The sequence below is a fragment of the Helobdella robusta genome (genome assembly GCF_000326865.2).
Source record: "Helobdella robusta unplaced genomic scaffold HELROscaffold_17, whole genome shotgun sequence".
NCBI lineage: Eukaryota > Metazoa > Annelida > Clitellata > Rhynchobdellida > Glossiphoniidae > Helobdella > Helobdella robusta.
This window is the reverse complement of record NW_008703942.1, coordinates 3,147,621-3,160,181: the sequence shown is the minus strand read 5'-3', so window position 1 is coordinate 3,160,181 and position 12,561 is coordinate 3,147,621. Positions and strand designations below refer to the sequence as shown.

At 35.3% G+C, this 12,561-nt stretch overlaps 1 protein-coding gene across 1 annotated transcript; it reads right to left on the bottom strand.

Annotated features, from left to right (window-relative positions):
- Positions 1-2,368: 2,368 nt before the first annotated feature.
- HELRODRAFT_170345 (hypothetical protein) lies at positions 2,369-11,731 on the bottom strand (the record flags this gene model as incomplete). Its single annotated transcript, XM_009016155.1, has 6 exons — positions 2,369-2,583; positions 2,777-10,155; positions 10,399-10,619; positions 10,775-10,894; positions 11,168-11,285; positions 11,418-11,731. The coding sequence occupies 6 exons, from the start codon at positions 11,729-11,731 to the stop codon at positions 2,369-2,371; spliced, it is 8,367 nt and encodes a 2,788-aa protein (XP_009014403.1).
- Positions 11,732-12,561: the final 830 nt, after the last annotated feature.

Genomic DNA, 12,561 nt, shown 5'->3' with positions numbered 1-12,561 from the left:
ATCTCACATAACATCATATAACATCACATAACATCACATAACATCATATAACATCACATAACATCACATAACATCATATAACATCACATAACATCACATAACATCATATAACATCACATAACATCACATAACATCATATAACATCACATAACATCACATAACATCATATAACATCACATAACATCACATAACATCATATAACATCACATAACATCACATAACATCACATAACATCACATAACATCACATAACATCACATAACATCACATAACATCACATAACATCACATAACATCATATAACATCACATAACATCACATAACATCACATAACATCATATAACATCACATAACATCATATAACATCATATAACATCACATAACATCACATAACATCATATAACATCAATTTAGTCGAATGAATAAATAATAATACCCTTCATCACATGTCCCACACAAACACACACACACACACATAGGTTGCGTGTAACCAGACAAGCAGTCTAAGAACTCGCGATGACATATAAAAATTTGCACGCATACATACAAAAGCAGACATACAAACAATTTTACGCCTGCGACAAATCTTTCCATCCTTATAATTGAGAGGAGCGCTATTTATCAGCCGTCTTTCACAAAATGGGGAAAGAGATTGATGGTAGAGGCGGTGATTGATTGAATGAAGGAACAAATAAAAGAAATGACAAAGAAACGAATTAATGAATTGGATGAATAATTTGATAAATTATATTTACATTAAAAAAGTTAAAGATTGTTTGTTTGAATGATATAATCGTTATTTATTTGTTCGCGTGAAACGGCTTTAAGACTTAAACCCGTTAAAATAAAGCCATTAAGCGTTAAAATTTTATACGATTCAAGAATATCCCAGCCTAACATGAGACAATCAATGTTGTAAGTGTGAGAATGTTGCATGCGTGCAAGGATGCATGCATGCGTATGTGAGTGTGTTTGTACGTGTCTATGTGCACGTGCATTTCTTGTATGTGCGATTTATTGGGGTTCCCTAAATGAAATTTGTTCCGCTATGAGATAGTCGCCGATAATTGTTATTTTACCGAATTCATATCTTGCTGCAACTGTAGTGATTAATGGTTGATTGGTTGGTTAGACGGTCGGTCGGTCGGTGGGTCTATCGGCTGTTAGTCTAATTGACTTGTTGTTCAGTCGAGAGTTGGCCGGTAGGTTGTTTGGTTGGCTGGCTGCTTAATACGTTTGTTCATTCTTTTATCGATTTTCAAGGTGATTTGGATGAACGTTTTGTTTAGTTTATTGAATGTTCAGTCAATTGGTTGGCTAGTTTGTTGATTGACAATTCAATCCCGATTGCAAAATGTGAACATTCGCATAAACCACTGGACAATGACCAGCGTTCATGCATACAAAAAAGCATTCACGTAATAAATTGAACCGTCTGTAATGATATCAAATAAATTGTATTAATAAAAAGAATGCTATTGTTTACGCACATGCAAACACAAACACTCACTAAATGCATATTCACATTTGACTTGGTCGACCAGTTAGCTCAGATGATAGAAATGTTGTCTCACGTCGTAGTCGTTGCACGCTGGCCTGATTCAAACGCTCTCTGAAATTTGATCGAAGTTGAAGTAATTGAAATCATAATTACAAATCGTTGTACAATCATTGGAATTGTACAACAACCGTCCGCTCATTGTCATCTCATCAAGTCTGAGACATTTAAAAAACATTTTTTCGAAAATAATTTTCCTAATATTCTAAAACTTAAATAACAACTTGAACGATCAAAAAACAAATTTGCTAATTAGAATGGCAAAAAACTTTTGTCATAACAAAATGTTTCTTAACGTTTAAAAAACACCATCAATATAATTGTCATCACCTAGGCACCATTATCGTCATTATATTCTTTCTTCAATTAATCTGCCCATTTTGTAGTTATTAATCGTTCTAATGCATGAGGTTGCTTTTTTAAAAATTTATCAAAACTCACCGTGCTGACAACGCTCATTTCATTGTTCAGCACATCACAGCATCAAATTCTCTCACTGTTCTTTGTGTTACAGGAGTTTTCAACATCACCATCGTCATCATCGTTGTCGTCATCATAATCATTGTCATCATCAACCTCGTCAATGTCATCAAATGTTCTTCGTGTAATAAACGTCATCATCGTAATCGCATCATTCATCGTCACCGCTGCTTTTATTCTGGTTGCTAGCATCAACTATTTTTTGTTGAATCTCTTGTTGGCCCCTTCCACGTCAGTGATGTCATATGTAATTGTTAATTTGATTGTGACTGATTTGAAATGTTGCTATTCCTGTTTGGTTGACGAAAGGGTGACAACAAACATCCACCACCCTACCGCTGGTCGTGCTGCTGATGATGATGACGACAGGTGTCTGGACGAAGGAACTGCTGTGGAATGTTGATGAGGAGATCATAAGTGTCACCAGGTCGCTGAGTCGACGCAGGATGGCTGCTCCAGCTTCCGAAACTGCTCGTGTCGCTTGAGGAACTGTCCTTGCTGCTGCTTGACGTCATCGTGCTCTCTGTTGAAATCTCGTCAGTCTCATCTGTACAACGGTTTGTTCGTATGGACAACTTTATCCACATAGAAAAACATAAATGAAGAAAACATATAAGCATATATCAGCACCTGTATGCATAAACAATGAAATTTCAATTGTTTTTATTTAGGTTGGAACTTCGCAAAAAAAATTATTACATGAGTATTTTACACGTCGCATCGTCGATAACTTCACTCACTTGTTTTACAGCTCTTGTCCATCAAACTTTGCAATATTTCCTCGCTTATATTCAACAACTTTGAATCCGCCTGCGTTTCATCCTTTGGTCTAATTTCATTTTTTTCTGAAAAACTTTTAACTCTGCATTTGGTGTTTTCATCTAAATTTTCTTGCATATGTTCATTTCCAGGAATGATTTTGTGGTCGGTTTTGTTTTTGCGCTTCTCAATTTTTATTTTACGGGTGCAATTAGTAAATTTTTTATTTTTTTTGTACATTCTGAAATTTAATTTATCAGCAGCATCGATCCTACCTGTCCCGTTACTGTTTTCGGTGTGGTTTGTTAGATAAGTACCTTCGTCAACATCGCTTGAGTCGCTGGCGTCGTTATCACTTTTGGAATGAGAATCACTAATTTTGTTTTCCACACTGTCTACGTTTATGTTTCCACGTCCAACATTTCTGGAAATTGTTATTTTTGTATTACATCCGTTATTTACGCTTTTTTTGCTGGTCTTCCATTCCTCATTTTTACCAGTACCGACAAAGTACGGATCACCTGATACAAATATTTTGGGAATTTTTAAGGGAACTAATTTTTTCCTCGTTGAATTATTTACAAGTTTTTTTTGGTTATCAGAGTTGTTAATGACTTTTTTGTTCACCATAATTGTTGGCATTTTTAAAGATTTAGACATTTTAGCATAATTATTTTCGCAGCAATGTTGGCAACAATTTTTTGGAATGGATTGACTTTTTAATTTTACTGAATACTTATTTGACTTCAACTGATTATGACAATAATTTTTATTATCTGGTTTGGTTGACGAAACAATAATTTTTGGAATAAGATTTTTTTGAGATTTGTTTTTACAAAAATTATCTGGCGCGGAAGCTGAAACCAATTTTTGATCGAATTTAGTAGCATCTAATTCTAGTATTTTGTGTTTATTTTTAATCTGAAATGAAATTTTTCTTGGACTTGGAATAGGAATCTTTGAATTGGTCGATGTGTTTTTAGATTTTCTGAAATGTGTTGTTCTTGGTTTTGGATTCGGTGTACAACATTTCTCACACATTTTAATTGAACTGTTTCTTGGTTGGGTGAGCAAAATTTTATTCATCGGAGAGAGAGATCTGGGTTTTGGAATCGGAGTAAAATTATTTTTGTCGAAATCAGAACATCTATTATTTGATGATCTTTCTTGACAAGTCGTACAATATTTACAATTTCCTGCTGTACTGTTGTTAAGATCGCATTCATTGTGATTGGAAAAGGTTTTTTTCGAAGCGTTGAAGCTATTGCAGTTGAAATGAACTGTTTCCTGTGAACGGTTGTCTTTTTTGTTTTGGTGGGAATTGAAATTTGAAGGCATGTTGTGAGAGGATTGATCGGTTACATTTTTCAATTTGTTGCTGTTGTTTATGGTTTTTTTTATTTCTATGCCGTTCAAATTAGGATCACCTTGTTGTCCAGCATCGTTCGTTTCAATCGTGTCTGTGTTGGCAATGTCTTTTTCGCCTTTAGATTCATCTGTTTGTCCACTGCTGCTTTCCATGCTGCTTTCAACACTGCTTTCGTTACTGCTTTTTATACTGCTGTCATTACTGCTTACAATACTGCTTTTTAAACTGCTTCCTTCAGTTTCTTCTTTTATTTCTTTTGGTAGATAAGGGTTATTTTTCTTTCCCAAACTATTTTTTTTCTCACTTTTTTTTATTTTATTTTTTGCAATTTTTTCTTTTATTTGATTTTTCAGCCTACTGATGGAACTAAGACTGCTGCTGTTGCTTTCGTCAAAATTTTTCTTCTTAGATTTGAAACTTTTGTAGCCGCAACAAGGTGAAGTGTCGTGCGTCAAGCCAGTGCAAGAACACTGTCGAACCACGGTTTCTGGATTGTTCCATTTGGTCACAAAAGATTCACCAAATAATTGTTTCAACTCTTTCCTTTGTTCTAGATAGGCTTTTTCTTTCAGAAAAATTTTTTCATACGATTGGTGGATGGGCATAAAAGGATAATTTTCTTTTGCATCGACTTGTTTTCTATTTTTTAACTGACTTTTTTTAACTTTAGGTAATTTAATAAGCCGTTTACGAATTTTTTTAGAATTTTTTATCAATTGTTCAGTCATTTTTTTTAAAATCATAGCTTTTGACTTATCGTAAGCATACTCCGACTCGGATTCATCACTCAACGTTGGTTCTCGAATTGCTTTGCGATTGTTTTTTGGCGGAAGACGAGTTTTGTAATTTAATTGACCATCACCCGCCGATGGATATCTGTCTAAATCAATATAAGCTTGATCTAGCGGACAATATTGGTTCAATTCCAGTAGAATGTCCCCATCTCCAGTGGAATATTCTTCAATTATTTCTTCGTCATTTGATGATAATTCTATATCTGGTACATCATCTAACGGAATAATATCTGTCACAGATTCACAAACAAGGGAACGCGGTTTATTAATTTTTTTAATTCTGAGAGATCTAATAAAGCCGGCGTTTGGTTCATTTCTGCAACAGCAGCCGCACTGACAGCACCGATCGCACCGACAGCACCGATCGCACTGACAGCACCGATTGCATCTGCAATTAGAGCACATGTGGTTTGTGCATTTTAAATTACATTTGGAACATTTGTGATTACATTTGGAACATTTTGAGGGGCATGATGATGGTGAGTGGAGATTGAGTTCAGGTTTTTTTGACGGTGTATAAATAGTTGGAATGCCGTTGCATGATTTCTCATATTTGAACGAGCAAAGAGATGACGTATCCAAGAAGCGATTATATCGGGTGGATGTCCTAATGCCCGTGCATATTGAATCGCTTCTAGTTAGAGGAGAATATATTTTGCTAACTGACAGCAGAGGATTGTTGTGTATAATAGAGTGATGCAAGGGAGTGAACGCGGAGATAGGTCGGAAATCCTGGCGTTGGTTGTTCGGATCCAAATAACTAATATTTCTTGGAATTAAATAGTCGTTAAGTATTGTTCCAGCACATGTATCGTACCTTTGTGCAGAAAGTAAGCCTCTATTCAGAAGACTATTACAATAATCGCTGTGACTTAATCGACTTCTGAGCCACGGATATTTATTGGTTAAAAGATTGTAAAAGTACATAGAGGAAGAATGCAAAATGTCTGAGCAGCCTTTTGTATATTCGCTTAATGAGTATGAAGATGAACTGGCCAAGTCATTTAATGAGTACCCGCCTAAATATTCAATAATTTTATCGAGTGAGTCACGTTCTGTAGGGAGGCCTTCTCCAGCGCCCGTTGGACCGCTCAGTCCCTTTGCGAGAAGTTTTAAAATTTCGCTTTCGTCTGATACGCTGTCTGTGAATTTTGTGTAGTTACTTAGAGATTTTTGATTATCATTTTGATTATCGAAAGTGTAATTTTGTGATTTATTGTGGTTGAAATGAGCATTTGTACTACGGTTATATTGCAGTTGGCTCAACATCTGACAAATATTAGCTGAATCATTTTGCTCATGAACAATAATCTGCGGCTGGTCGACATGGACCGGTGTTTTATGACGTCTTAGTTTGTGGAAAGACTTCCGGGGAAGGCAGTGAGGAGAACTTATTTTCAAACTTTGCGAGGCGTCGTTCAAAGTGTTGTTTGACAACTCAGCTATATATTTGATATTTTTAGACGTTGATGTCTGACAGCCCAATGATGCAATGTCGAAGCATCCAACTAAATTTAAAAAATTACGGGTTTCATTATTGTTGTTGTTGCTATTGCGATTTTTGTTATTATTACATACCAGCTTGTCACCTATTAAATAATGACTTTTTTTTCCTTCCATCATTTTTGTCAGCTCAATTGAAGCCACGTTTTCTTCAGTACACTCCACACCGTCGTGGTCTGTTTCGCAGCGTTGACATTTTGTGATGCAAACTGTTGGTATAAATTTTACAAGGTCGTCGCCGTTAGCGTTTACACTAATTTTATTTAATTTTAATTTTATTTCTTGAGTTGTTTTAATGCATATTTCGGGTTTGTCTATTTGGTCAATACTTTTTGGTAGACTTTCAGTTGTAGAAAATGATGAAAGCACAGGAGTGTGAAGATGATTAAAACTTTTATCAGAGTGACGTTCAAATTTGTCACCGACTTTTCTGAGACAGTTTTCCTTGCTTGTAATTTCAATTGACATTTTTGAATTTGTTTGCAATCCAGATTTTTTTATTTTTACTTTTGAGCGTTTCATGTGTTTTTTATTTTTAGCCATCAGGACTGTTGTGCACTTTTTATTAGGAACTTTTAACGAATCTGTAAGATTATTGAGATTACGTACAGATGAAACATGTTTGTTCACCGTACTAACTTTTTTAGAAACTTTGAACTTATTACGATTTGTTTTGTGTGCAATTTTGCTGGCATAGTTTTTGTAAATGTGATTATTCACATTAGGATTGTTTTCAGAAGTCTTGTTATCTGTTAAAAATATTGCAGGAATGTTAAAAACTGTGTTAGAGCTTGATCTATTATTATTTTTGTTTATCAATTTTAAGCGGATGTCTTTACATTTAACACAACCATTGGAATTATTATTAACCATTATTTCAGATTTTATTTTTGTTGTCGCATCATTTAACAAATCTTCATGAGTTACATTTGAAGCATTGTAATTAGACTGACGAAACGTTGACTGATTAACTGTCATGTTTTTTGGTGCATTTGACATATTCCTATGAACAGAATAACTTTGTATTGGCGATAGGCTAAAACTTCTACTAATCGGGTTTTGAAAACAAACTCTAGGAACCTCAGATGTTGTTTTCATTCCTTGCTTCAATATAGGTAGAGGCATGATATTTTCATAAAATGACGTTTGAATTGTAGGATGTCTCAATCCTGCGCTGACATCTGTGTGAGGGCTGGTAAAAATTGGTGGTGCTATGTCAGTAACATTTGTTCTATTTGCGCTACCTGTCGGCATCCTGAATTTATTTTGGTAGGTACCAAAGTTTGAAAATCTTGGGGATTTTATAGTTGTGTATATATCAGATGGGGCACGGTCGATTTTCTGTGAAAAAAATCTGGACGACGTTGCAAACGGAAGGGGTTTAACTGTAGTTTGAGTTGTTAAACTGGCAGTCGTTGTCGCATTTAGTGGTAATAACCTTGCTGTAGTCGAAACGTTACTGAAGGTAGTCATCGCTGCAGTAGTAGTAGAAATAATAGTAGTAGTAGTAGTAGCAGTAGTAGTAGTAGTAACACCAGTAGTAGTGGTGGCGGTAGTCAAAACTTTCGTTAAAACATTGCCCTTAGTGACATCTGAAGAAACTTCAGTTTCGCATAGATCAGGTAAACTTAAAATTTCAGACATGATAACTGATTCTCTGTTATATTCTACGTTAATAGCGCTTGGTGTCTTCATTTCAATATTTGCGTAAATGTTAGTTTTAGGAGCGGCTGGCCGTGGAGGAGGCAGTAGTGGCTGTCGTAATGGCAACAGTGGTTTATTTAAAGGTGTAACGCTTGATGTAAGACCTACTAACTGTTTGACTGTGGATGTAGATATTGTTTGAGTTTGTCCAGGTTGGCTGGATGAAAAAGTTGTATCAGGTGTAACTAAATTTTGTTTCGTCAGATTTTGTTCGGGAATTGAAGGTAATCTTAGCCTGTTAGGTGACAACAGCTGCTGCATGAAGATGTTGTTCGTCATTTTCTGACCCGGCCTAACGTTTCTAGAAGGTAACTCTAACTTTGGGCTCAAACTATTTTCCGCTGCAGCCGCTAACGTTGTGGACGGCTGTTTCCACGTAAAACTTTGAACTTGAACGGAACTTAGTGGTTTGGAAATTTGGAAAGATTCAATTTTAGGCAAAGGTGGAAGAGGTCTCGAAGGTAAAAATTGTCTTGGCTCCTGTGTTATAAGTTGTCGCTCTTGTTGCGATATAAAAGCCTGGTTGTTGATTTTGGTTTGTGACGGCATGTTCTCAACTCGTGGACCAATTAGTTTAAAGGGCGATACATTTGTTGGATTGAAAAATGTTAAATTTGGCGCTGAATAAACTTGATTTACAGTTCCGGACGGTTGAATCTGCGGTCTTCTCAATGGTGAAGATGGCAACGCAAAATCCTGAAATTGATAATAACTGTTTGATGCTAAGTTTGACATACTTGGGTTTTTCATATTTGCTCTAGCAAGATTTATCTGATTGAATGGTTGCTCCGTAAAGCTTGGAGAATTTTGAAAATTGCTTATATTTGCACCGTTAAGTGAAACTACGTTTGATCGTTGCGTTTGCGGTTGCTGCTGCAAATTATGTTGTGTGGGATGAGTCGTTGCGTTATTCAGTGGTTGAAATGGTGGAAAGAAATTTGCATTTGAAGAGATTTCAGTTAAAGGTTTAGCATTAAATAGAGGTTGTTGATATTGAGGAAAAAGCTGTTGACTACTTTGTTCTAGAACGTTAGCGATCGGTGGTCGAGTTGCTTCGTCGCGTTTATTTGACTGCAACATAACAGAAGATTTGTCTTCTGAACCAAAACAAAGAGGTTTATTATCAGTTTTATTTCCGTAGTTAAACCTGCATATATTGCAAGTTCCGCAGTTGGCTTCACATATCTGTTTGGAACGATTCAATCGTGCGCTATCAATTGTACAAACATCGTCTGCCACGAATTCTGGTGACACTGACCTCAAAGAACTGTACGGACTAGTTGAATTGTCTGGACACAAACTTAACAGTTCTTTTCTTTTAGAACTTTGCGGAGTCGACTGATAAGGTGAAGTCATCTGGCAATAATAATTTGGCAAGGCTGACAGTAGAGGGAAAAAATTTTGATTGAAAGCACTAGGGGGGGCAGTTGAACGTGCTTGATATACAGTGGCAGTCTGTCTTGGAGGGTAGTTCATGTAGGTTGTTGGTGATGACAACATTGCAGTGTTCAAAATATTGTTAGGAGAATGCAGAGGACTTTGTAGTCGGCATGTATTCGCTCCTACATTTTTCTGAATATTTTTTAAGGGTTCAGTCGATGTTCCGAAAAATGGATTGGGACTACCAAAATTTTTAACAAGAGATTCTGCTGGCGAATTTGGTGATGGCGTTAATGGAATGGTACTCTGGTTGTTTAGGAACCTAGTAGCAGATGTTTCGATCGCATTAGGACTCGTTGGTCGACTATTTGAAGGTGTTTTTCGAATAGACATTTCTAGAAATGTCGTCGGTTTTGAAGAATATGGAGAAAAATTTTTAGCGCTTGTCAGTGTTGAACCGTCAGCCGATGAAAGAGTTGGATCGTCGATGAATGTGGCGTAGATCAAAAATCTGGACGAGATGGCCGCTGAGAAATTGAAAACAACGTTTGTGATGGCGACCAAGCCAAATACTTTTATTGTTTCTAACATGTAAGCATTGATGGCTGATCTGATTCAAGTGAGTTTTTGGTAAATTGAATATTTAAATTTTTCTAAATTATAAAAATTCAATGGTGTGATTTTATAAATTAAAGACAAAAATGAATAAATATAATTAATTTTTGTTAAAATATTATAAGATGTGACGTGTGTGAGCATGATTAATTAAAATAATAAAACTGAAAATTGAATAACTGTTAACAATATTTTCTGCTTCTGGAAGCGAATATTTAATTCAAACGCATCCACTTACTTGCACCCCTTGGCGTGGATGGTGAATGTTTTATCTTCGTGCTTTTGGAAAAACGGCTCCGACCTAATATCTCTGTAGTGGCATGGCTTGTTGGAGTTGAGATCGCAGCAGCTGAATGGAACTCCCTGAAGTTCATAACCTGCTCTCTCGTAATTCAAACTTCCTGTGAAAGAATTTGAGTTTTCTTCCGAACTCAGATACTTTTCATTGACCCAGGCTAACTGGTTTCGTTGGAAATTTAAAAAAATAGATTTAATTTTTTGAACTGAAAACAATAATGCTAATTAAATTTAATATATATTGGTTTTACAAAAAATTAAAAAAATGGTTAAGAAAGTTTAAAAAATTCATAAAGAAATAATTAGAAAAGTGGTACTTGAAGCCAGTCAGTGTATAGGTCCTCGCCACAGCATTCCAGTTTCATCTGCATCCGGTCGATGGCGGATTTGACGACAACGTCTTTTTTGTATAATCTCATGGCTTCTCTTATAACGCCCTAGAATTCAATGTTAAATTTAATTAACTTAATTGAGAGCTTTTCTTACGTGAATGAAATGAATTACTTTTACTGGTGTTACATAATTTAAAAACTTATTGGAATGCAGTTTTTAAGGTGAATGGAAAAAATCAAGTTGAATTGGTCGGAGATCGAAAAAAGAATTAATTTTATTCAACCGAAAGTTGTTTAAATAATCTATTTGGCTAACTTTTTGTAAATTTTCGAACTATTAACTTCAGTCAAAGAATTAAAATTGTCAAAATTGCATACCTCAAAAATATATTCCAGTCTCAATCCTAATATGTCGGTTCTCGAATCACCTTGGAAAGAAAAGACGTTCATGGTCAAAATCACCAGAGCTAACCAAGTGAACGCCAGCAAAACGAGTCTTGAAAGTTGCAAAATATTATTTAGAGTGAACTTTATTTTTTTAATAATCATCACCAATGTCGGTTTTATTTATATTTTCTTATCAGGTTGAAGCAAGTTACAATAAAAAGCAGTCAAGTTCATTTCTAACAGATTTGTGGCGATGGTGGGTATAAGGGACTTTCTCCTCCGATATGATTCGATTCGACACCGGAAGAGGACGTAGACGGCGAATGAACTGATGCACAACCCCATCACACCCATCACCTCCGCTAAAATCGGCAGAGCCTTCAGAGCAAATCCATCTCCTATGACGTCAGAGAGTTCGGCGTGCTTTATGTGCAAGTAGACTCCACATAGCAAAACCGTTTTGGCTTCGAGCACTGCCAATAAGTTCATGAATGTTAAAAATGTCGAAAGAATTTTTCTCGTTTTGGCGTTCAGTTTTATATCGACAAGGAACATTGTGAGATTTGTTGGATGCTATTTCTTCTGTTTTATATGGGCAGTTTATTCCATAAATTCTTTCATTGATATCGGTTGCTATAAATTTCAAGGTTGTTTTCCTTTAGCTTTCAGATTTGTTTACAAATTTTTATGGTCGGAGAATTAAAAAAACTTTATTTTTAAGTAATAAAAAATTTTAAATAAGCGTTCGAATTTTTGTTAAAATATCAATAATAATAAAATATTTAAAATCAAAACAATAGCAATGATGGCAATAACATACCATAAAAAATTTTAACAACACATCGATGCATCAGTCGTAAGCAAATTAGGTCAGGTGGACAAAGCTATCCTCAACATGAAGAAACAAGAACTAAAAAAGCAAAATTATCATTAATAAGCAGTTCTTAATTTGATGAAATAATTTATATAAAATTGAACAATAAACAAACGAACAGCAATTAACAACACGGCATTATTAGTGACGTTATAACGGACTAGTCGGATTTGTAAATATGACTTAACAAGCATTTCTTGAATTCACACCAGATGAACGAACTGTTTAATTAACATATAAAGAGATAAATGGTCATTCAAGTTATTCTTTTGAAAGCATTACATTTGCCCATCTAAACTAGTGTTTATTTGATTAAATTAACAACTTAAACCAAGTTTAATCGCCGACAACCGCCGACAAACAAAGCGGTTTATTCTGCCAAGCCAGCCGATTAGCGGATCAACTCTACTGACGATAAATAATTCTCAAACAAATTGGATAAGTTGGATATTTACTATGTTCTCAAGATTTTATTGAAATTCATACGTTATGTTACTGTTTATTTAGTGTT